The sequence below is a fragment of the Bufo bufo genome, chromosome 6 (genome assembly GCF_905171765.1).
Source record: "Bufo bufo chromosome 6, aBufBuf1.1, whole genome shotgun sequence".
In the NCBI taxonomy this organism is placed as follows: Eukaryota; Metazoa; Chordata; class Amphibia; order Anura; family Bufonidae; genus Bufo; species Bufo bufo.
Genome location: NC_053394.1, coordinates 406,212,482 through 406,239,123, shown reverse-complemented (window position 1 = coordinate 406,239,123; position 26,642 = coordinate 406,212,482). Strand labels below are relative to the sequence as shown.

At 51.1% G+C, this 26,642-nt stretch overlaps 1 protein-coding gene across 1 annotated transcript in view; it reads right to left on the bottom strand.

Annotated features, from left to right (window-relative positions):
• The window catches only part of TBCD (tubulin folding cofactor D), a 134,739-nt gene that overhangs the window by 100,005 nt on the left and 8,092 nt on the right, over positions 1-26,642 (bottom strand). Inside the window, exons 3-11 of the mRNA XM_040436678.1 lie at positions 25,465-25,515; positions 25,077-25,174; positions 21,275-21,376; positions 20,678-20,824; positions 20,369-20,424; positions 19,002-19,134; positions 7,034-7,079; positions 2,874-3,006; positions 1,621-1,754 (exon numbers count right to left, since the gene is read on the bottom strand). Of these exons, the coding sequence (XP_040292612.1) occupies positions 1,621-1,754; positions 2,874-3,006; positions 7,034-7,079; positions 19,002-19,134; positions 20,369-20,424; positions 20,678-20,824; positions 21,275-21,376; positions 25,077-25,174; positions 25,465-25,515 (900 nt within the window). The remainder of the gene's footprint in view (positions 1-1,620; positions 1,755-2,873; positions 3,007-7,033; positions 7,080-19,001; positions 19,135-20,368; positions 20,425-20,677; positions 20,825-21,274; positions 21,377-25,076; positions 25,175-25,464; positions 25,516-26,642) is intronic.

Here is a 26,642-nt window from a genome sequence, read left to right as displayed (position 1 = left end):
AAGTGGTACTGCGGTACATTCTACAAACAGGAGAGTCCGTTACAAGGGACTGGGTAAAGGATATTCCAGGATATCAGAATGAGAGCGAAATGAAAGACATTGCTGGGCCGGACCTAAAAGGGGTTGTCACGGATGAAAACAACCATCGCCACCTCTGTCCACAGGTTGTGGGTGGTATTGCAGCTCGTTCCTCATTGACTACAACGGAGCCAAGATACCAGACACAACCCATGGACGGGGCGGTGCAGCTTCTAGAAGAAAGCAGCCATGTTTTACCAATACTGGGCAACCCCTTAAGGGTCCATTCACACATCCGCAATTCTGTTCCCCATTTTGCAGAACGGAATTGCGGACCCATTCATTTCTATGGGGCCACACTATGTGCTGCCCGGATCCGTTCCCCAAAAAAATACAACATGTCCTATTCTTGTCCGCAAACGCGGACAAGAATAGGCATTTTCTGTTATAGTGCCGGCTATGTGCGGTGCGAACGCACATTGCCGGTGTCCGTGTTTTGCGGATCCTCAAAACACATACGGATGTGTGAATGGACCCTTAAAGTGGAATTCCAGGACTGTATTATCCTCAGCTTAGGCCATCAATGTATGATCGGCAGGGGTCCACCCCGGCCAATCAGCAGGTTGGGGGAAGCGCCGGTGCCGGACACTACAGTACACAGGGCTGTCCGTAGTGAACAGGGGGCTGGTTACTGCAGTACTCACTGAACGCCGGATCTACTCCTGAAAAGCCTATAGGGTGCATGCACGACCACTGCAGCTGGATTGCAGGGTGGTCCTAACGCCAGAAAAGGAGGCAATATGGACAATCAAGATACATTAGCTGTGGCACTACCTCCTGGGCAGCGCACTAATGGGCTGACGGAGGGAGCCCCTGCCAATCGCTGCCCGCCTCCCGTTCCTGTGGGTGCAGCACCAAGGGGTTAAGTGTTGCTATCCCTTTAGGCAGAGTATTGTGCAATCGGCCGGCAGACATGAATATGTCAGTGTTCCGGGCTCGGCCGTCACTCAGCGGGCGCACAAAGCCTTATTCAACACGTTCAAACCTCTCCATTTTCATGCCACTTTCTAAACAAACAAGGCTTGACAGGGCAAACAAGGCGATGGCTGCAGACCGTGGCGATCTGTGGGACCCTGTGCCGGGATTTCAGGACCGCGGGAGACTGTGCTGGCAGTTTAGGGGATGTAGGCCGAGTCCCGGTGCACAATATTCACCTAGACTTGAGACTTCTCCAGGCCTCAGCAGCTCATCATGGCGGAGAATGACAAAGTCCTTCCCTGTCAAACTGTCCATGGTTCCATCTGTACCTAGGAAAGCTGGGTGGCAAGCAATATTGCCGCCACCGCGGCTTTCCTAGGCTCCTGGATGGCAGACCTGTCTATTTACACAGATGGGTAGGCAACTAGGCGCTCTGCCATTCCAGAAAGCTGGGTGACAACCCCTGTTACAGGTGAAACAGTGGTCATGTTGGTCGTCACACTGAACCAGCTGGGACTATGTATGCCCTCAAAGCCTGGGTGACCCTGTGACTACACGATGGCTCCACAGCGGCTAAAAATGGCGGCTGCACTTTAGCCGTTTCCTGCTGACATTGCTACGTACCTACTACATTCTCAATCTCCTCTGGGATATCGTACTCTTCATCATCCTCGGGGGAAGTAGTCCCGGCTGAGTTCTGAGCGTCGGCAGAAGTCTGAAGCAAATTGTCCGCCAGAGACCTGGATCCGCGCTGATACCTGCGTACAGACAGAGGTGAGACTATCCCTTTAAATGTGACCCTAAACTTCAGCTAGGCCTCCAGTGATATGTACATGGGGTCACTTACTGGTCAGCCCCCAGTACGTGGCCATACTGGGAATAAAAATGTATTATAGCCACTGAGTTATTCAATGAGATCTATGAGTACAGCGCCACCTGCTGTTTGTTCTCCAACTTATATGTCCACCTCACTGAGGTGGACGCACATGCTCAGATCTAGCAGAGCAATGAATGTGGAGATGTCTGGATCCATGCGAGGTCCAGGGCTTGTTCATGGACTGTATAATGTCCGATTCTCATAAAATAGCAGCAGAGACGACCAATATCTCCCTCACAGGAGGTTTAGGAAGCTGAGATTTGAGGAGCTGTAAGTTCACACCGCACAGTGGCTTGGCAGACACAGAGGCTGCTGACCAGCAAACAGCTCCCCATACCTCAGCTTCCTGAACCCCTTCACGAGTTAGACCCCGAGGGAACTTAAAAAAGGTAGAAAATATCCCCGGGACAGGAGGATTACAGTGGAGGGACGGACCCTATCAGTGTGAGAGATCAGCGCCGTCAGGGACGGGTACTGCTGTAGCCCGTGGCCGATGCGTTCCGCATAGTAATGGCCGGCACAATACTGGATCTGCGGGAACAACACGGGTATTAGTGGAGGGCGGCGGACAGCCAGCGAAGTCTTCTGTGCTGCCAGAGGGCCCGAGCTTCCCATGTTGTGTCAGTGCTGGGTAAAGCCGCCCGACCGGTTCAGCGACGTCGCCCTATTTACATTAAAGAGGACCTGTCACTAATGACTTTTGGGGATTTTTTTGCTTTGTACTTTTTCAATTTTTGCTGTAAGTGATTTGCCCGACCCCAGAGAATAATGCTTACCTCTACAAAGCACAGGTCAGGGGGGCCAGTGCTGAGACCCCAGTCATTATAATAGTAGCCCCCCCCCCCCCCCATTCTCTATAATCAGGACTGGGGGAGACAAAGGGGAATGATGTCTCCTCTCCCATAGATTTGTATGGAGCCTGGTTATAGGGAAGCGGACACGGGAGAGCCGTCATCACCATAAGTGGGGAGCCCCGGAGATTTCCATGTACATTACCCACCTCCATTTGGCCACCTTGGGTTTGAGGAAGGTGAGCCCCAGGCGCTGGACGAGCTTAACCCCCAGCTTGCGGAGCACCGTCTGGTTGCTGTCACAGAGCTTGCAGTTGTCCAGGGCGGTCAGAACGGTCGCGGCTGCGGAATATATGAGAGAGGGACAAAGATGAGACCGACGGCACAAACAGCTGGAGAGAGTGTCCTATAAATGGCTGATAACAGAGAATAATGTGCTGACCCATCGCCCTGAAATACAGTCTACTGCCCCCTGTTATCAGCCATTTCAGGGGAGAGGAGGACTGTAGGACAGGAGAATACAGTCTATTGCCCCCTGTTATCAGCCATTTCAGGGGAGAGGATGACTGTAGGACAGGAGAATACAATCTATTGCCCCCTGTTATCAGCCATTTCAGGGGAGAGGATGACTGTAGGACAGGAGAATACAGTCTATTGCCCCCTGTTATCATCCATTTCAGGGGAGATGATGACTGTAGGACAGGAGAATACAGTCTATTGTCCCCTGTTATCAGCCATTTCAGGGGAGAGGATGGCTGTAGGACAGGAGAATACAGTCTATTGCTCCCTGTTATCAGCCATTTCAGAGGAGAGGATGACTGTAGGACAGGAGAATACAGTATATTGCCCCCTGTTATCAGCCATTTCAGGGGAGAGGATGACTGTAGGACTGGAGAATACAATCTATTGCTCCCTGTTATCAGACATTTCAAGGGAGAGGATGACTGTAGGACAGGAGAATACAGTCTATTGCCTCCTGTTATCAGCCATTTCAGGGGAGGAGAGGATGACTGTAGGACAGGAGAATACAGTCTATTGCCCCCTGTTATCAGCCATTTCAGAGGAGAGGATGACTGTAGGACAGGAGAATACAGTCTATTGCCTCCTGTTATCAGCCATTTCAGGGGAGGAGAGGATGACTGTAGGACAGGAGAATACAATCTATTGCTCCCTGTTATCAGACATTTCAAGGGAGAGGAGAGGATGACTGTAGGACAGGAGAATACAGTCTATTGCCCCCTGTTATCAGCCATTTCAGAGGAGAGGATGACTGTAGGACAGGAGAATACAGTCTATTGCCTCCTGTTATCAGCCATTTCAGGGGAGGAGAGGATGACTGTAGGACAGGAGAATACAGTCTATTGCCCCCTGTTATCAGCCATTTCAGGGGAGAGGATGACTGTAGGACAGGAGAATACAGTCTATTGCCTCCTGTTATCAGCCATTTCAGGGGAGGAGAGGATGACTGTAGGACAGGAGAATACAGTCTATTGCCCCCTGTTATCAGCCATTTCAGAGGAGAGGATGACTGTAGGACAGGAGAATACAGTCTATTGCTCCCTGTTATCAGCCATTTCAGGGGAGAGGATGACTGTAGGACAGGAGAATACAGTCTATTGCCCCCTGTTATCAGCCATTTCAGGGGAGAGGATGACTGTAGGACTGGAGAATACAATCTATTGCCCCCTGTTATCAGCCATTTCAGGGGAGAGGATGACTGTAGGACAGGAGAATACAGTCTATTGCTCCCTGTTATCAGCCATTTCAGAGGAGAGGATGACTGTAGGACAGGAGAATACAGTCTATTGCCCCCTGTTATCAGCCATTTCAGAGGAGAGGATGACTGTAGGACAGGAGAAAACAGTCTATTTCCCTCTGTTATCAGCCATTTCAGGGGAGAGGATGACTGTAGGACAGGAGAATACAGTCTATTGCTCCCTGTTATCAGCCATTTCAGGGAAGAGGATGACTGTAGGACAGGAGAATACAGTCTATTGCCCCCTGTTATCAGCCATTTCAGGGGGGGGGATGACTGTAGGACAGGAGAATACAGTCTATTGCCTCCTGTTATCAGCCATTTCAGGGGAGAGGATCACTGTAGGACAGGAGAATACAGTCTATTGCCCCCTGTTATCAGCCATTTCAGGGGAGAAGATGACTGTAGGACAGGAGAATACAATCTATTGCCCACTGTTATCAGCCATTTCAGGGGAGAGGATGACTGTAGGACAGAAGAATACAGTCTATTGCTCCCTGTTATCAGCCATTTCAGGGGAGAGGATGACTGTAGGACAGGAGAATACAGTCTATTGCCCCCTGTTATCAGCCATTTCAGGGGGGGGGATGACTGTAGGACAGGAGAATACAGTCTATTGCCTCCTGTTATCAGCCATTTCAGGGGAGAGGATGACTGTAGGACAGGAGAATACAGTCTATTGCTCCCTGTTATCAGCCATTTCAGAGGAGAGGATGACTGTAGGACAGGAGAAAACAGTCTATTTCCCTCTGTTATCAGCCATTTCAGGGGAGAGGATGACTGTAGGACAGGAGAATACAGTCTATTGCTCCCTGTTATCAGCCATTTCAGAGGAGAGGATGACTGTAGGACAGGAGAAAACAGTCTATTTCCCTCTGTTATCAGCCATTTCAGGGGAGAGGGTGACTGTAGGACAGGAGAATACAGTCTATTGCCCCCTGTTATCAGCCATTTCAGAGGAGAGGATGACTGTAGGACAGGAGAAAACAGTCTATTTCCCTCTGTTATCAGCCATTTCAGGGGAGAGGATGACTGTAGGACAGGAGAATACAGTCTATTGCTCCCTGTTATCAGCCATTTCAGGGAAGAGGATGACTGTAGGACAGGAGAATACAGTCTATTGCCCCCTGTTATCAGCCATTTCAGGGGAGAGGATGACTGTAGGACAGGAGAATACAATCTATTGCCCCTGTTATCAGCCATTTCAGGGGAGAGGATGACTGTAGGACAGGAGAATACAGTCTATTGCCCCCTGTTATCAGCCATTTCAGAGGAGAGGATGACTGTAGGACAGGAGAATACAATCTATTGTCTCCTGTTATCAGCTATTTCAGAGGAGAGGATGACTGTAGGACAGGAGAATACAGTCTATTGCCCCCTGTTATCAGCCATTTCAGGGGAGAGGATGACTGTAGGACAGGAGAATACAGTCTATTGCCCCCTGTTATCAGCCATTTCAGGAGAGAGGATGACTGTAGGACAGGAGAATACAATCTATTGCCCCCTGTTATCAGCCATTTCAGGAGAGAGGATTACTGTAGGACAGGAGAATACAGTCTATTGCTCCCTGTTATCAGCCATTTCAGGGGAGAGGATGACTGTAGGACAGGAGAATACAGTCTATTGCTCCCTGTTATCAGCCATTTCAGGAGAGAGGATGACTGTAGGACAGGAGAATACAGTCTATTGCCCCCTGTTATCAGCCATTTCAGGGGAGAGGATGACTGTAGGACAGGAATTAGTGACAGAAATCTACACAATGTCCCATCTCCAGTGCTGAGAACCTCCAGATACAATTACATCCATGTGTGTGACTAATTATAATGCTGCTTGTTGTCATTAAGTGGAAACATTATGATTTGCAGCCAGAGGTTTTTAGCCTCTAGGTGTAAATAAGAATGATCCTATTCACTGGCAGTAAGCAGAGATTTTAAAAAAGATGTGGACTTCAAACACAAAACCAGTATGTACCAACTTTTGCAACTCTAGTGCAGGCCGCATAAAAAATTTCCTCCATTAACTTTGAGATTACGTCAATTCAGGAATCATCTTAAAGGGGCTGAAATAATACGAACTTGCAATGTGTTAATGAGACCCTGAGCAGAGACGTGGCGGGAGATGAGGAGGAAGATGATGAATACAGAGTCCGGGGCGGGAAAAAGCAACAGGGAGAGGGAAACCCTGAATGAAAGAGCGGCAGAGAGGGAAGACGGGACCGCAGGAGGTCACATCAAAGACACTAGGAAGGAGCCTTGGACGGGTCAAGGAGGACGACTAAACCTGGTGGGGCAGAAGATGGGGGTTTCCCTGATTGGCATCTCCCAATATAAGCCCTACAGGAGCCAACGAGACTATCCCTCTTCATATCGGAGAGGTCCCCCTGCCCACAAGGGTAAAAAGTCAACAAGCCCACAACCGTTTCTGGGAAAGCTGGGTGTCAATGACTGGCACTTCAGCTTTCCTAGACTCCTGAAGGGTGCGATTTAATAGCACTGTCAGGGCCTGCCCGGAAGCTGAACGGACACCCCTGTAGAGGTCACACCCAGCTTTCCCATGACCAGAAACAACTTAAAAGGGATTGCTTTTTAGGCAATTGCCAGGCCGGTGCCTCACCGTAGGGTAAGCAGTCTTCTCTTTTGCCGTGCTTGAAAAGCTGCGCCTGTAACAAAGAGAAAGAGCATAAATAGACGCACTACACATCCCAGTAAGCCCTGCTGTAATGGCGGACTGTGCGCCCTCCAAATGTTGCCCCCCCCCCCCTACAGCTTATTGGATGCGAGAGATCACCTGACCTACTTGCTGGCTGTTTCCCTCGCATAGCTCTCCTCATTACCCGCATACCATAGCCGGGACGGTGGCGAAGTACTGGGACGAGCTGACCCAATTTACTCTTAAGACGTGTAATTAAGCGCAAGCTGGCAGGGCGCCACGCAGAGATAACTTCCCGAGTGTTAATAAACTGCATTCCACGCGGCGTGCATTCCGGCGCTCAACGCGGGAGCGGCCGCAAAGGCGACCCGGAGAAAGCAGAACAATACTCTATGTACCCGTTCTCACATTCCATTACCATGAACCGACGGCAGCTAATTAATATGCGTCGGGATAACAAAGTAATTACTACTTCACAAAGTAAGGAAAAGCTGGATGATAGACCATGAAGTGGATGTAACGGCGGCCATATTGGATATCACCCAGCTTTCCCAAGAATAGATCACAAAGGAAACAGGAGGGTAACTTAAGGGCTTCAACCAGGAGACCCATCTAAGTGTGAGGGCCGGCACTTAATGGTTTCCATAGGCCCCACTGATGCTGGAGAGTGGGAGCACGGCTCAGGGTATGTGGAGGTCCTGCATGGGCGGACTCCTAACTTTTCTAGCACGTCTCATTATGTTAAAGGGGGTGTCAAGAATATGAAAAACATGGCACTTTATGCACTGGTTGTGAGTGGTATGCAAGTCAGGTATTAGGGGTGCATCACGTGCCCATGGCGGTTCCCTTAGCTAATAATTTACACAATACCAGGTGAGTAGAAGCCACCTGACTACTGCTCACACCGCCAAGTGTAATGACAATATAGCTTTGCATCTAGAAAAAAAAAAAAAACAACAACTAAAAACCTGCTATATTTGGGACAATTAGAGGCCATTACACACCCCCACCCCTGTTATTTACTTGAAAGCTCAGTAACTGCCTTGACTAATGCCATTTACACCATGCACATAATGCTGGGAACACCCCCTTTAAATGCCTCGTCAGCCGCACTCCACCTGACCCAGGAAGGTTTTTTTGATTCCACATCCCCAACTTAGAGATCAAAAATTTTCAGTCCAGAGGGAAAGAGTTTCTGAAGAGCCACAAGTAACCTACAAATACCTAACACTCGTCTCTGCGCGACAAACACATAGCTGGCACAGTACCCTGCGCATAGTGCCAGGTTTCAACTGATGGTAGTAGCCTGGGGCAAAGCACCTGCACAACTCAGACCCCAAGGACACAGGTGCTTCTTAAGAGGGAGGACAATAGTAGTGGATGAAGCCATGCTGGGCGACATGACTTGGGTTTCTGGGAGATACGGTATTATCCCATTAACTATGTCAACCCTACAACCTGACAATAAGGAACAGACAAGTGTAGCTCCATAAACAGGACTCTTTTTGAATCGAAGGAGTCTGAGCTGCACAGTGTCATGTGAATCTACTCTTGTAGGCTCTCGGTGGTGGAGGCTACAAGTGGCATGTCAATTCACGGTCTAATGAAGCTGACAATTCAGGGGTGCAATAGATACCCATGACGGTTCCCTTTAGGGTCCGTACTGGTGGCTTGCTCTCTTTACAGAGTTCTAACCATCTGGCTGGATAGCACTGTGACTGACCGTACTGTGCAAGCATAGTATGCACATGGTCTTCAAGTGGTGGATGGTGGCTTCAGACCCAAACAGGAGGACCATAACTTCTCTCCACCACTCTAAATGAATCAGTCAACCCACTGCTAGAATAGAATGAAGTCTACCTTTGATGATAAGGAACCTTATAGTGAAGGGAGTTGGGCCTACGGGTTCCTATTCAAGCCGGGGAAGACCTTCTGATGCTAATGAGGGCCGTGTAACACGTTATAGGTATACGTCCATTCTGTGCCTGAAAGTGTCCTAGTCAGCAGTGGACGTGCGGTTGAGTTTATTAAGGTGTTCCTTTGGCATGGAATCTTCTAGTAATTAAGGGGGGAGAAACCGAGGATTGGCAAGGTTCAGACTCAACCTGGTGGTCCTTCTACTCCCACAGACATGAGACCATTGGCAGATCCCATAAAGTGTCAGGAACCTCCAAGTCCATGGCCATCCAGAGGAATGAAGAACATTGTGATCTGGTTAAATAACCCAGTATGAAGAGGCACCAAACCTCACCTCCACACAATGCCTCAGAACTATGGGGGCCTGGTGTGGATACTGCAAGAGACTCCTCAAGTTCCACACTGCAGATATAGGTGGAGCTTCCCCAGTACCTGCCAGGAATGCATGTCCTGACATGGGTCTAAATTATAGCTTATTACCGGTATCATTAAATTCCAACTGGTGGCACTTATATCAGATGACCTAAAAACCACCCGAGTGACAACATGGCCTTCACCTCCAGAAGAACACTTATGTAACCAGCCGCCAATTAGGACAATCAGGTCCTGTCCTCATGTTCCGGTTTTATGTCTGACATACACATACATGAAGCCAGATTATCCAGTTAGGGCACCAGAAAGGAGAAGCAACTGCCACCCATGGATTATATCAGCTCAGCCAAGATGTAAGGGGGGGAATCCGTCCACAAGCCTGCTGACTGTTTCCAATAGCAACCAACAAAACTGTGAATAAAATCAATACATCTCAGGGGTACAAATTAGGATTTAACTCACAATCAGTAATGTAATGTATGTACACAGTGACTGCACCAGCAGAACAGTGAGTGCAGCTCTGGAGTATAATACAGGATGTAACTCAGGATCAGTACAGGATAAGTAATGTATGTACACAGCGACTGCACCAGCAGAATAGTAAGTGCAGCTCTGGAGTATAATACAGGATGTAACTCAGGATCAGTACAGGATAAGTGATGTGTGTACACAGTGACTGCACCAGCAGAATAGTGAGTGCAGCTCTGGAGTATAATACAGGATGTAACTCAGGATCAGTACAGGATAAGTAATGTATGTACACAGTGACTGCACCAGCAGAATAGTGAGTGCAGCTCTGGAGTATAATACAGGATGTAACTCAGGATCAGTACAGGATAAGTAATGTATGTACACAGTGACTGCACCAGCAGAATAGTGAGTGCAGCTCTAGAGTATAATACAGGATGTAACTCAGGATCAGTACAGGATAAGTGATGTGTGTACACAGTGACTGCACCAGCAGAATAGTGAGTGCAGCTCTGGAGTATAATACAGGATGTAACTGAGGATCAGTACAGGATAAGTAATGTATGTACACAGTGACTGCACCAGCAGAATAGTGAGTGCAGCTCTGGAGTATAATACAGGATGTAACTCAGGATCAGTACAGGATAAGTGATGTGTGTACACAGTGACTGCACCAGCAGAATAGTGAGTGCAGCTCTGGAGTATAATACAGGATGTAACTCAGGATCAGTACAGGATAAGTAATGTATGTACACAGTGACTGCACCAGCAGAATAGTGAGTGCAGCTCTGGAGTGTAATACAGGATGTAACTCAGGATCAGTACAGGATATGTAATGTATGTACACAGTGACTGCACCAGCAGAATAGTGAGTGCAGCTCTGGAGTATAATACAGGATGTAACTCAGGATCAGTTCAGGATAAGTAATGTATGTACACAGTGACTGCACCAGCAGAATAGTGAGTGCAGCTCTGGAGTATAATACAGGATGCAACTCAGGATCAGTACAGGATAAGTAATGTATGTACACAGTGACTGCACCAGCAGAATAGTGAGTGCAGCTCTGGAGTATAATACAGGATGTAACTCAGGATCAGTACAGGATAAGTAATGTATGTACACAGTGACTGCACCAGCAGAATAGCGAGTGCAGCTCTGGAGTATAATACAGGATGTAACTCAGGAACAGTACAGGATAAGTAATGTATGTATATAGTGACTCCACCAGAAGAATCGTGAGTGCAGCTCTGGAGTATAATACAGAATGTAGCTCAGGATCAGAAATTTATGTACACACAGTGACCCCACCGGCGGTATATTACTTCCATAAACAGACGGTAAGGCCTCTTTCACACTGGCGTTGTCCGGATCCGGCGTGTACTCCATTTGCCGGAATTACACGCCGGATCCGTAACACCGCAAGTGAACTGAAAGCATTTGAAGACGGATCCGTCTTCAAAATGCGTTCAGTGTTACTACGGCAGCCAGGACGCTATTAAAGTCCTGGTTGCCATAGTAGTAGTGGGGAGCGGGGGAGCAGTATACTTACAGTCCGTGCGGCTCCCGGGGCGCTCCAGAATGACGTCAGAGCGCCCCATGCGCATGGATGACGTGTCCATGTGATCACGTCATCCATGAGTGTGGAGCGCCCTGACGTCACTCTGGAGCGCCCCGGGAGCCGCACGGACGGTAAGTATACTGCTCCCCCGCTCCCCACTACACTTTACCATGGCAAACAGGACTTTAGCGTCATGGAAGCCATGGTAACAATTCAGAAAAAGCTAAAACGTCGGATCCGGCAATGCGCCGAAACGACGTTTAGCTTAAGGCCGGATCCGGATTAATGCCTTTCAATGGGCATTAATTCCGGATCCGGCCTTGCGGCAAGTGTTCAGGATTTTTGGCCGGAGCAAAAAGCGCAGCATGCTGCGGTATTTTCTCCGGCCAAAAAACGTTCCGTTCCGGAACTGAAGACATCCTGAACGGATTTCTCTCCATTCAGAATGCATTAGGATAATCCTGATCAGGATTCTTCCCCGACGACGGAACTCTATGCTGGAAGACAATAACGCAAGTGTGACAGAGCCCTTATACGTCCATTCAGCCGCACTGAATGTGCTCTGAAACGTTTTAACAGGAAAATATTACCACAGAAAAGAAACCTAAACCCCGGAGGGCGCACACATTCCGCCTTCATTCACACCCCGGCCAGATATGAGGAGACTTCAGGCGACATCCTGTGCGTTTTGCTGCCTCTGGGTCCTAGGACCGGTCTGGGCTGAAGTCACCTGTTTATAGCGCCGGGGGCCCGGTCGGGAGACCAGGCCTCGGGGCAGAGAAAACCCATCAGTCTCTGTTCACATTCTTACAGGTAACTGACGGAATCTGTCAGTGATCAGACGAGTGAGCGGAGCAATGCCAGGCGCGCAGAACGCGATCCTGTTACTATTTCTACTGCTTTTCTGTTAATAAAGCTTGAATTATTGCGCAATGAAAAATTCGAAAACTCTCATACATTCTGGTTACATTCCTTGCTATATTTAAGATCTCTGCTTGAGGTCAATGAACAGGAATATTCTTGTTTACATCCAGGGAGAAAAAATAAATAAAAATATAGACTTAATACTCACAGCTGAGGGTTTGCTACAATTGCACTCGTTGTAGACAACCCTCTGTTAACAGCCTATACGCCTAATTATTTCTGCACCGACACACTGTACCAAACTCAGGACAGGACAGACTTCAGTCACTGATCAGTATAGCTTACAACCTTTAAAGATCTCTGCTTGCTCTCATTGAACAGACTCCTGACCTCGCCGCCATGGGTTGGCTACTTTGTGTCGGTGCAGAGAATCCATAGCAGCACAGGTCATTGTGCATTAGAGGGCTCCGTGCACCAGGAGGGGGCGCTGCGGCATTAGAGGGCTCCGTGCACCAGGAGGGGGCGCTGCGGCATTAGAGGGCTCCGTGCACCAGGAGGGGGCGCTGCGGCATTAGAGGGCTCCGTGCACCAGGAGGGGGCGCTGCGGCATTAGAGGGCTCCGTGCACCAGGAGGGGGCGCTGCGGCATTAGAGGGCTCCGTGCACCAGGAGGGGGCGCTGCGGCATTAGAGGGCTCCGTGCACCAGGAGGGGGCGCTGCGGCATTAGAGGGCTCCGTGCACCAGGAGGGGGCGCTGCGGCATTAGAGGGCTCCGTGCACCAGGAGGGGGCGCTGCGGCATTAGAGGGCTCCGTGCACCAGGAGGGGGCGCTGCGGCATTAGAGGGCTCCGTGCACCAGGAGGGGGCGCTGCGGCATTAGAGGGCTCCGTACACCAGGAGGGGGAGCTGCGGCATTAGAGGGCTCCGTACACCAGGAGGGGGAGCTGCGGCATTAGAGGGCTCCGTACACCAGGAGGGGGAGCTGCGGCATTAGAGGGCTCCGTACACCAGGAGGGGGCGCTGCGGCATTAGAGGGCTCCGTACACCAGGAGGGGGCGCTGCGGCATTAGAGGGCTCCGTACACCAGGAGGGGGCGCTGCGGCATTAGAGGGCTCCGTACACCAGGAGGGGGCGCTGCGGCATTAGAGGGCTCCGTACACCAGGAGGGGGCGCTGCGGCATTAGAGGGCTCCGTACACCAGGAGGGGGCGCTGCGGCATTAGAGGGCTCCGTACACCAGGAGGGGGCGCTGCGGCATTAGAGGGCTCCGTACACCAGGAGGGGGCGCTGCGGTATTAGAGGGCTCCGTACACCAGGAGGGGGCGCTGCGGCATTAGAGGGCTCCGTACACCAGGAGGGGGCGCTGCGGCATTAGAGGGCTCCGTACACCAGGAGGGGGCGCTGCGGCATTAGAGGGCTCCGTACAGCAGGAGGGGGCGCTGAGGCATTAGAGGGCTCCGTACCCCTGTAGGGCCCCGGGCATGGACCGGCACCAGGTATGTAGGGCAGTACTGGTGCGCGGCTCATGTCACTATTATTTACCGCAAATTGTTTTTCCAGTTCCAGCTGCTGGAGGCTATTGAAGATGATGGCATCTGGGTCACGCAAGCCGAGGGTGTGACGACGCCCGCAGTCCTAACCTACCCAAGCTGTCACCTGACGTCTAATCACAGGGCATTAAAGGTGTACCCTCAGTCCATGAGAAGCTCCTGGTACTGATACTGGAGATTAACTCCACGAATGCCGCTGAAAAAGACCATATCTGGTGCAGGAATATAATGCAAGACTTACAGTAGAGACTGAAATGTACACAGGCAGGGGAGAAGAAGAGGGGGGGCAGCATTGTGCTAGAGAATTAAGTATAGAGGGGGTGTCCATTTCCAGACACTACAAGTCCCAGCAGGCTGAGATGGTCTGGACCTGGCCGCTAGCTGTCAGTGGGGACTGCACCTGTATGACAGGTGTGTAGCAGGTGTATGGGAGCAGTGAGCCGCACAAGTCCTGACAGGCACAGCAGAGCTCAGCGTGTCGCTGCTGCGCTGGAGACAAACCGGCTTTTCTGCTGAGGAAGCAGCGAGCGAGACGTGTGCGCGGGCACCGACCCTCAGCTAGCTTTTATCTGCTGCTGGGAAAGCTGGGTGCCAACCAGTCAGTTCACATAGCAGTTGTCATCCAGCTTTCCCAGCCCCTTGAAGGGTATATTTATCAGGAGGAGAGTCCCTTGCGCCTTCACCACTCCATAACCAGGAGGATTCACCAGTCTGGGAAAGCTGGGTGCTGACAAACATGGCCGGCTCTAGGGCCCTGGAGAGACATTGCTGCCCGTGTACTGATTCAGGAGTCTGGGAAAGCTGGGTGCTGACAAACATGGCCGGCTCTAGGGCCCTGGAGAGACATTGCTGCTCGTGTACCGATACTGTTATAACTGACCATTCAGGATTCTGGTAGAGCTGAGTCACTACCTATACAGGGTGGTCACCCACCTTTTCTAGGACCCCCAGCAGCAAATCTGCCTAGCGACAATGAAATGGGGGGGGGGGGTGACTTTGCCATTTAGGACTCTGGGAAAGCAGGGTGACAACCTTAGACGGAGGCCATTATATTGTCACCCAGAACCCGGAGCAGCCAATTCGCCTACGGACGCTGCTAGGAAAGCTGGGTGCGAACAGTGTGCAGCGCTTCACTTAACCCCTTCTGGGCCAGTGCCCGGTGGTGGAAGCGTCTGCACCTGACAGGATCCGTGGGGCCGGTTATAACTGGGAGAACGCTGTGATGATGGGGGCAGTAGTACCCGGATTAAGAGAGGGTGGGGGGCGGCCATGATGGACAACGTCCCCAACCAGGGGCGGACGATGGTCTTACTGCCGGATTACCAGCAGAACACGTGGCGGGGAGGACAATCCCATCATCTCCTAGCAATTAAAGGGCTCATCCAGTCTTATGCAAATCAAGCTTATACTCCTTTCAAGAGCTCTGCTCGCCGTCTGTGAATGGTTCCATCCACCTGCACAGAGCTAAAAAAAAAAAAAAAAAAAAAAAAAAAAACTTCTCACACCTGGGGTTTGTTACCGTTGTACCCAGTCTGACACACTGTAACAAACACCAATGAGAAGACCACGGCAACAAACCCTCAGCTGTGAGAAGTCAGGGCATCGATGCAAGAATGATCCTGTTCACTGACAGCAAGCAGAGATCTGTGTGCACAAAAAGATAGACTAGATTAGAAAGCTGCTGAAGTGTTGACTGATCAGTGATTATATTTGGGTGTCAGGTTCTGATGGGACGTAGTCGCCCAGGAGGGTCCATGATGCCGGATTAGAGGGCTGCTCCTCCGGCTGCGAGGCGCGGGACGGGTTTCAGTGTCAGTATCGCTTCAACGGCGGCCAAACCCTGCAGAGGAATTATCAGATTATGGAGTAGGTACTGCGCGAGGTCGGGAGGGGGCAGCTCCTCCAGGAAGAGGGACCCCCGGGGACTGACATAAACCGGCCCCTGTGCTCGCCCCTGATAGTCTCTGTGCTGAAATTCCTTAAAGGGGCAGTACCCTAATTTCCAGACCTCTCAGACTGGCAGGACCCGATTCCCGACTCATCTGCAGCCCGACCCCCGCTGCTTGTATCGAGTGTAAACTTCATGTTTGAAGCCGCTGCAGCCAATCACTGGCCACTGCTCCCCGTGCATCGTGTCAAATGGTCATGTGACGCAAAGGGAGCGGCGTCGCACTGGAGGGAGACGGGGGAAGAACAGTATAATCACCAACGAGGGACCCGCCAGGGGTCTGGAAATTAGTGCTCTATGCCTTTAAATGAGTTGTCCACTATTAAAGGCCTATCCTCAGGATGGGGTCCGTCACCCTGCACCTCCACCCGTCGGCAGATATACACAGCGCCACCCATCATGTAGTGGACGGAGCTGGTTACTGCAGTCCTGCCCCCATAGAAGTGAATGGTAACCAGCGCTGTCCTCTACAGCAGGCAGAGCTCTGACGCTACTCGCTGACTGGACGCCCTGGGATTTCTGCGCCAAATCTGCACGCGCCACAGATCTGCGCCAGGATTCACCGCCACAGAAACTGCCGTAATATATGCCGATGCATAGGCAGAATTTAACCCGATTTTGGTGCCGTGTGACCCTAAATACCCTTCAGAGCGGCAAAGCTTCAAGGTATGGATTATACTTCTCTATTATCAACCAATGAGACGGCGCCCTCTACAGGAAGAGCGACACACTGCACGGATCTAAGGACACAAAACTGCAGCAGCATCGCCCTCTACAGGAAGAGCGACACACTGCACGGATCTAAGGACACAAAACTGCAGCAGCAGCATCGCCCTCTACAGGAAGAGCGACACACTGCACGGATCTAAGGACAAAACTGCAGCAGCAGCATCGCCCTCTACAGGAAGAGCGACACACTGCACGGATCTAAGGACAAAACTGCAGCAGCATCGCCCTCTACAGGAAGAGCGACACACTGCACGGATCTAAGGACACAAAACTGCAGCAGCATCGCCCTCTACAGGAAGAGCGACACACTGCATGGATCTAAGGACACAAAACTGCAGCAGCATCGCCCTCTACAGGAAGAGCGACACACTGCACGGATCTAAGGCCATAAAACTGCAGCAGCATCGCCCTCTACAGGAAGAGCGACACACTGCACGGATCTAAGGCACAAAACTGCAGCAGCATCGCCCTCTACAGGAAGAGCGACACACTGCACGGATCTAAGGACATAAAACTGCAGCAGCAGCAGCAGCGCCCTCTACAGGAAGAGCGACACTGCACAGATCTAAGGACATAAAACTGCAGCAGCATCGCCCTCTACAGGAAGAGCGACACACTGCACGGATCTAAGGACACAAAACTGCAGCAGCATCGCCCTCTACAGGAAGAGCGACACACTGCACAGATCTAAGGACACAAAACTGCAGCAGCAGCGCCCTCTACAGGAAGAGCGACACTGCACAGATCTAAGGACATAAAACTGCAGCAGCATCGCCCTCTACACGAAGAGCGACACACTGCACGGATCTAAGGACACAAAACTGCAGCAGCAGCATCGCCCTCTACAGGAAGAGCGACACACTGCACGGATCTAAGGACACAAAACTGCAGCAGCATCGCCCTCTACAGGAAGAGCGACACACTGCACGGATCTAAGGACACAAAACTGCAGCAGCATCGCCCTCTACAGGAAGAGCGACACACTGCACGGATCTAAGGACACAAAACTGCAGCAGCATCGCCCTCTACTGGAAAAGCGACACACTGCACGAATCTAAGGACACAAAACTGCAGCAGCATCGCCCTCTACAGGAAGAGCGACACACTGCACGGATCTAAGGACACAAAACTGCAGCAGCATCGCCCTCTACAGGAAGAGCGACACACTGCACGGATCTAAGGACACAAAACTGCAGCAGCATCACCCTCTACAGGAAGAGCGACACACTGCACGGATCTAAGGACAAAACTGCAGCAGCAGCGCCCTCTACAGGAAGAGCGACACACTGCACGGATCTAAGGACAAAACTGCAGCAGCAGCGCCCTTTACAGGAAGAGCGACACACTGCACGGATCTAAGGACAAAACTGCAGCAGCATCGCCCTCTACAGGAAGAGCGACACACTGCACGGATCTAAGAGCATAAAACTGCAGCAGCAGCGCCCTCTACTGGAAGAGCGACACACTGCACGGATCTAAGGACAGAACTGCAGCAGCAGCGCCCTCTACAGGAAGAGCGACACACTGCACGGATCTAAGGACAAAACTGCAGCAGCAGCGCCCTCTACAGGAAGAGCGACACACTGCACGGATCTAAGGACAAAACTGCAGCAGCATTGCCCTCTACAGGAAGAGCGACACACTGCACGGATCTAAGGACACAAAACTGCAGCAGCAGCATCGCCCTCTACAGGAAGAGCGACACACTGCACGGATCTAAGAGCATAAAACTGCAGCAGCAGCGCCCTCTACTGGAAGAGCGACACACTGCACGGATCTAAGGACAGAACTGCAGCAGCAGCGCCCTCTACAGGAAGAGCGACACTGCACGGATCTAAGAACATAAAACTGCAGCAGCAGCGCCCTCTACTGGAAGGGCGACACACTGCACGGATCTAAGGACACAAAACTGCAGCAGCAGCATCGCCCTCTACAGGAAGAGCGACACACTGCACGGATCTAAGAGCATAAAACTGCAGCAGCAGCGCCCTCTACTGGAAGAGCGACACACTGCACGGATCTAAGGACAGAACTGCAGCAGCAGCGCCCTCTACAGGAAGAGCGACACTGCACGGATCTAAGAACATAAAACTGCAGCAGCAGCGCCCTCTACTGGAAGGGCGACACACTGCACGGATCTAAGAATGCACGAGCGGCTGCTTACAAGTATCTTCCTATTGGAGATGCAGACAGGGGCGCAGGACCATGGAGGGCCGTGCCTGGCACATTGCTCTGGGCTCTAGCAGTAACTACCCTATGGACATGGCTCTGTAGCTGGCACCATACTATGGCTCATCCTGACAATAGACCACTGTGCTGCTGTGGGGATCTGATCTGTGGCAGGACAGTCCAATACAGATAACATTATACTATAGGACATTTCCCATTCGAATTGGACAATACTGAATAAGCACTGCAACGTTCATGCATTTCAGGGCCGAGTGTAACTCGAGACGCGATTCGACCCTTGTTAAATGCAGCTGCAGTATAACCCGCTGAGCACAGCTATAACACCGGTGTAACGTACCAAGGCCTGCAGCATCCCGTCCATGGCGATGGTCCCTTCAATGGTCAGGTAAGAAGCTTTCGATAATGTAGCAAGAGACCAGTCCAAGAAGTCGGCCATCCTCTTCTGCTTGACGTCCAGACGGGTGATGAACCTGCAGAAACATGACAAGATGGCCATTGGCAGTGAAAGAGAGGGATGTGAGAGCGGCATAGGATGTGGGGGTCCCGGGGAGCAGTAAACAGGGCGCTGGATGGAGGCATATGTAGCCTCCCCTCCTGACCCAAAAGGGGACAGTGAGTGCCTGCTCTTGCTATGGTGGACTGCACCTTCTCTACCATCTGCGGGGGTGGCGTCTCAGGAGAACCCCTCCACGACCTTTCCCAAAGTCACACAATAAGGTGGGGGGGGGGGGGGGGGGGTTATCCAGGCATTTTATTGCCACTCGCAGGCAACTCTGCGCCTTTATGAAGCCCTGGTCTTGCACTGCTGGCATGAAGAGGACACAGTCTATAGCAACCAGAAACTACAACTCCCAGAATGCTTCAAGTGAGAACCGCCAAGCATGATTGCATGCTGGGAGTTGTAGTTTCACAGCAGCTGGAGTGCGGAAGGTTGACGATCCCTGGTCTATAGCGACACATGTATGACTGTACAATGAGGTGACTCTCAGGACACTTTCCTAGAATGATGTCCGACTCCGCACATGAAGGGGCGGCCGCCTCCTGGAAACTTGAGCTCACAGCGACCACAGGGATTTCCAGGTTACGTGGCCTGCAGGCCCATCACTGCTCTCCCTGTCCCCTAGTGCTACTACAAGAAAGCTTAGACTGGCATAGTCTTAATCATAGTCATGGGTGCACATCCATAAGGCAAACATAAGAAATACAAAGATAATGGCTGCACACACACATATAAGCAGTAAAGCTGAGAAATGGGGATCATTCTAAACTCAAGTGATACTATACCTACTATGGGAATCAATGGAAGCTCTTAGCGCACATTTTGATCAAACTTGTGTCGGGCCCATCCACCACGCGTCAAGTTGACTTCCGCGGACGGGTCCCTATGACTAATATACCACCTCTCTTGGACTTATCCAAGTCCACATCATCAGGGCAGTGAAGGAACAGCTTCATTTGTACTTTGCTCAGAAGCTCCAGGCAGACGGGCGTGCGCTCAGTGTCTAGAAGAGGCGCCACCCTCCGATCAATACTACAAGAGAGTTTAGACTGGCATATGCTTTCTCAGCTTTACTGCTTATATGTGTGTGCAGCCATTATCTTTTTATTTATTATGTCCCCTAGTGCTGTCAGCAGCTTTGAGGGGTCAGAACTGCTGACAGACTCACTTTACTGTTGTTACATTATAAGAAGAACCAGACTTACTTTGAAACAAGCACGGCAGCAGCGTCCCGAGCCTTGTCACTGACCAGCAGGTAGGACTGAAGGAGAGGAGAGAAGAGCGTCAGGGTCAACACATAGGGGAGAGAGGAGGAAGAGACAGACAGAGGGGGCGAGAGAGCAAGGAAGACAGAGAGAGAACCAGAAAGAATGACAAAGAGGGTAAGAGAGCGAAAGACGGCAAGAGAGGGTGATAGAAAGAGATTCAAGGTCCTCTACACCTACAGGGGAAAGTGTTCAATCTGATGAGAGAGACGGAGAGAACGAGAGAGACCGTCTTCACAGAGAACAGACCTTAGCGATCTCCAGTATGTGATCCATGGTAGAGCGACGCGTCTCTCCTCCTTCCACAGAGAGGTTTCCGTCCAGACGTGAGAGGTCAAAGGGGATGAGACACGTCATAGACAACCACAGCAGCAGCATGTAACGCGTCTCCCAGGTCTGAGGAAGAAGCCAACCCCAAAATACATCCGTGTGCAGAGAAAGAAAACTGTACATACATAATACCAGGGCAGCGTAGTCATGGGATCCTAAGTGTCAGCGCGTCTTACCCTGCACCCCGAGCGTCATTATCCCGTACCCCGGGTGTCAACGTGTCAGTATCCCGTACCCCAAGTGTCAACGTGTCCGTATCCTGTACCCCAAGTGTCAGCGTGTCATTATCCCGTACCCCAAGTGTCATTATCCTGTACCCCAAGTGTCAGCGTGTCGTTATCCTGTACCCCGAGCATTACCCATGTCCCCTCAGAGTTATATAATAGTCAGGAGTGCTGTGATGTGGGGGTCCCTTCCCCCCTCCGTTGCTGGCCGTGCTGTACCCTATGAGTCCCGTCACCCAAGTGTCTATGTCCTTGACGCCCCTGAGGTTTCGTCTGTATTTTTGTATCTCACCTCATGATCTGCAGGATCCTGCACAGAGACCATTTTAAGCACTGGATGAACATCCACAACCTCATGTGGGAAGAGACGCAGGAAAATCTTATAGCCCCGAACCTGCCGGAACAGATATCTGTTACTACAGCAGCATTAAAGGGGCGACGCAGGGTGTGCAGCCCCCGCATCATGTAAATGTACAGTCATCACATACAATCTTCACATATACTGGATGGGGCTCTGATGTTTCACTGCAGAGCATCACTCCCCTGTCCCATCTCCAAACCTTTCAGTCGTTCAGACATCACAATCTCCTTCTAACAATCCTAGAACCAGCCCTGCACCTCACATGGATCCAGAGATCTCCACATTCATTGCTCTGCTAGATTTATATCAAGCTGGCAGCTCAGGGGGGGGGCGTCCTTTTTGCTGCAGCTCGGGGGGGGGCGTCCTTTTTGCTGCAGCTCAGGGTCGTGTCCATGCTCTCCCCATCACAGCTCAGGGGGGGGCGTCCTTTTTGCTGCAGCTCAGGGGGGGGGGCGTCCTTTTTTCTGCAGCTCAGGGGGGGGGGGGGCGTCCTTTTTGCTGCAGCTCAGGGGGGGGGGGCGTCCTTTTTGCTGCAGCTCAGGGGGGGGGCGTCCTTTTTGCTGCAGCTCAGGGGGGGGCGTCCTTTTTGCTGCAGCTCAGGGGGGGGGCGTCCTTTTTGCTGCAGCTCAGGGGGGGGGGCGTCCTTTTTGCTGCAGCTCAGGGGGGGGGGGCGTCCTTTTTGCTGCAGCTCAGGGGGGGGGCGTCCTTTTTTCTGCAGCTCAGGGGGGGGGGCGTCCTTTTTGCTGCAGCCTCAGGGGGGGGGCGTCCTTTTTGCTGCAGCTCAGGGGGGGGGGTCCTTTTTGCTGCAGCTCAGGGGGGGGGCGTCCTTTTTGCTGCAGCTCAGGGGGGGGGGGCGTCCTTTTTGCTGCAGCTCAGGGGGGGGGGCGTCCTTTTTGCTGCAGCTCAGGGGGGGGGGGCGTCCCTTTTGCTGCAGCCCAGGGGGGGGGGCGTCCTTTTTGCTGCAGCTCAGGGGGGGGCGTCCTTTTTGCTGCAGCTCAGGGGGGGGGGCGTCCTTTTTGCTGCAGCTCAGGGGGGGGCGTCCTTTTTGCTGCAGCTCAGGGGGGGGGCGTCCTTTTTTGCTGCAGCTCAGGGGGGGGGCGTCCTTTTTGCTGCAGCTCAGGGGGGGGGGCGTCCTTTTTGCTGCAGCTCAGGGGGGGGGCGTCCTTTTTGCTGCAGCTCAGGGGGGGGCGTCCTTTTTTGCTGCAGCTCAGGGGGGGGGGCGTCCTTTTTGCTGCAGCTCAGGGGGGGCGTCCTTTTTGCTGCAGCTCAGGGGGGGGGCGTCCTTTTTGCTGCAGCTCAGGGGGGGGGCGTCCTTTTTGCTGCAGCTCAGGGGGGGGCGTCCTTTTTGCTGCAGCTCAGGGGGGGCGTCCTTTTTGCTGCAGCTCGGGGGGGGCGTCCTTTTTGCTGCAGCTCGGGGGGGGGGGGCGTCCTTTTTGCTGCAGCTCAGGGGGGGGGGGCGTCCTTTTTTGCTGCAGCTCAGGGGGGGGGCGTCCTTTTTGCTGCAGCTCAGGGGGGGGCGTCCTTTTTGCTGCAGCTCAGGGGGGGGCGTCCTTTTTGCTGCAGCTCAGGGGGGGGGGCGTCCTTTTTGCTGCAGCTCAGGGGGGGGCGTCCTTTTTGCTGCAGCTCAGGGGGGGCGTCCTTTTTGCTGCAGCTCAGGGGGGGCGTCCATGCTCTCCCCATCACAGCTCAGGGGGGGGCGTCCATGCTCTCCCCATCACAGCTCAGGGGGGGCGTCCTTTTTGCTGCAGCTCTCTCCCTATCACAGCTCAGGAGGCCATTGAAGGCTGGAAATGAACATGTGCGTCCACGTCAGTGAGGTGGACAGAGAAATAAGAAACAGAACAAACAGCAGGCGGCGCTATACAGGCACGTAGTAACATAGGGGGTCATTTATTAAATAGAAATACACCTAAATTGGCGACTTCTCCCCGCTCACACCAGGTCTAGAAAAGAGATTGTGTGACGTGGGCGGGGAAGGCGTAGAAAACGGTCCAAATGTAAGACAGCGCGGAAGCGGGGCTGGATCCACCAACGTTATGAAGAGGCCGGACACTCGGGGGACAGGATGGGACGTGCTGCTTTTTGATCTCGTTCTTTCCTATTTTAGGGCTCGTTCACACGACCGTGCCGTTTTCTGCGGTCCGCAAAACACGGATGGCGCCCGTGTGCCTTCCGCAATTTGCGGAACAGAATAGGAGGCCCATTATAGAAATATAAGAACAAGAATAAGAAAGGACTTTTTGCGGGGCCACAGAACGGAGCAACGGATGTGGACAGCACACAGAGTGCCGTCCGCATCTCTTGCGGACACATTGAAATGAATGGTTCCGTATATGGACCGTATGCGGAACGCAAAATACGTTTGTGTGAAGGAGCCCTTATACTGTGATTGGGCTATTGAGGCTGCAGGCGTGCTGCCTCTGATGTTTACATTGGTTGGAGATGGAAGGTTCAGTTTACGTCAAGCAACAGATTGGCCTCCAAGAGCCGAAAGCTGCATTTTCAATGTCACCACAGAACGTACTGAACAACTGTTACATTTTTTCTGTGAGGCGGGACGAATAAAAAGCATTGTTTTGTGGCTTCTCTTTTCTCGCAGAATACTGTAATATTGTACCGCAAACCTGCAGCATACAATTTTCTAAATCCCATCTACACTGAGGAAATTTTTTAGGATCTGGGGTAAATCAGAGTCAAAATCCACAAGTAACACATTTGGCGCAAAAAAGAAAAAAAAAGAAAAAATTTTTTAAAAAAACCCCCACATTCCTGGCATTGATTTTTGACAATGTAATATTTCGAATGCTGTGATATCAATTACATTTATTTTTTTATTATTCATATTTTTATATGATAAATGGGAAAATTTATTTAGAATTTTTAATATTTGGCTTCCCTAGGGGCATTGTGATATTGTTACCCTATTACACCCTACTTCTGGCAGGGCGTAATGGTAGTACTACAGTGGCAGGCCTCAGAATTGTGCTTCCTGGAGGGCGATCACAGGACAGAGGGGGTCCGCCTACCTCTGACTAAGCGCTCACAGGTTGCAGACGCTACAGACAGCAGAATCTGAGGGGGTTAAACAGTATCTCTGACCCTTTGATAACACAGCAGCCAGGGTTTTCCAAGACTTTTTTTTACTGATGACCTATCCTGAGGATAGGTTATCAGTATCTGATCGGTGGGGGCCCCCCCGACACCCTGGACCCCTGCAGATCAGCTGTTTTGAGAGGGCACCGGCGCTGCTGTGAGCGAGTGACGACACATTGGTCACGTGTGCCTAGGAGCAGCAATACCGGGCACAGCCACTATACAATGCACGGTGCTGTGCTTGGTGAGAGGGGGCCGTGGTGCTCACAGGAAGGCTGATTGGCGGGGGTATTGGATCACTGAGGACCTATCCCGAGGATAAAATCCCGGAAAAAACTCCTTTAAAACCCCAGCATTACTGTCGCTATAGGACCTACGATTCCTTTCTTGTCAGTTTTTAATTCCATATTGTCGGCGGGGTGTGCACCCCCTCCTCCACTGCTGTCCCTGATGCAGTATGCTACTAAAAACATAGCACTCTCTGCCCCCCGACATGTTTTGCGCGACATCAGGGTTATGGGAAGTCCCGAAGACGCCAGTGAAACCGGTGGTAATTAGTGGCCAGTCGGCTTATAGTGACCACCAGACAGAGGCCACGGGGCAGATTGTTTACTGAACAGGCACCAGGTCACAAGCTTACCTTGGAAATAATATAGAGGAACTTAAATCCCAGATGCATGAGAAGAGGTGGAGAGGTCGCGTCTCGGACAATATCCAGTAACAGGTCCAGCATCCACTCTGCAAGAGAACATCACAATCAGGGCGCGCTGCACTGGCGCCACCTGGGGGTCAGCTCGGATCACTGCATCCCCTCCACAGCTGTCTGGGAATGATGGGTGTGGTAGTTTATTATTTTTTTTGGTACGCCACAAGTAGGCCAATGAAGCAACATCTTGTGTGTGTGTCCCCCCCCCCCACTGTATATTAGAGCTGGGAGCATACGTGTAAGGGATGGCAGTGGGAGGGTGCATCTGCCGACTGACGGGCGTCCTTGTATGTGAGAACTGGGGAAGAGAGGGTTAACTCACCGAGATGTGGATCCAAGAGATGAGGCTGCTCCTGGTAGGTGTCCATTATCACTGCAAGATAACACAGGACACGTCATCCTGGGAGGGAGACCATGGCCACCGTGCAGAAGACAGGAGACCTAGCATCAAACCCCTCCTTCCCTATGATTCCGACCCCCCCCCCCCCCCCATACCAGACTCCCTATGAATCAGACCACGGCCTGGAACCCCTAAATGAATCTGGTCCCAAGACAAAATCTCCTAAATTAAAAGGAGTTTTCCGGGATTTTAACCCCTTAAGGACTCAGCCCTATTTCACCTTAAGGACCAGGCCATTTTTTGCAAATCTGACCAGTGTCACTTTAAGTGCTGATAACTTTAAAACGCTTTGACTTATCCCGGCCATTCTGAGACTGTTTTTTCATCACATATTGTACTTCATGACACTGGTAAAATGGGGTCAAAAAAATTCATTTTTATTTATAAAAAAAATACCAAATTTACCAAAAAAAAATGTAAAAAAAAATTGCAATTTTCAAGTTTCAATTTCTCTACTTCTATAATACCTAGTAATACCTCCAAAAATTGTGATGACTTTACATTCCCCATATGTCTACTTCATGTTTGGATCATTTTGGAAATGACATTTTAGTTTTTGGGGATGTTACAAGGATTAGAAGTTTAAAAGCAAATCTTGAAATTTTTCTGAAATTTTCAAAAACACAATTTTCAGGGACCAGTTCAGGTCTGAAGTCACTTTGCGAGGCTTACATAATAGAAACCACCCAAAAATGACCCCATTCTATAAACTACAGCCCTCAAGGTATTCAAAACTGATTTTACAAACTTTGTTAACCCTTTAGGTGTTCCACAAGAATTAATGGAAAATAGAGATACAATTAAAAAATTTCACTTTTTTTGGCAGATTTTCCATTTTAATAATTTTTTTTCCAGTTACAAAGCAAGGGTTAATAGCCAAACAAAACTCAATATTTATGGCCCTGATTCTGTAGTTTACAGAAACACCCCATATGTGGTCGTAAACTGCTGTACGGGCACACGGCAGGGCGCAGAAGGAAAGGAATGCCATACGGTTTTTGGAAGGCAGATTTTGCTGGACTGGTTTTTTTGACACCATGTCCCATTTAAAGCCCCCCTGATGCACCCCTAGAGTAGAAACTCCAAAAAAGTGGCCCCAT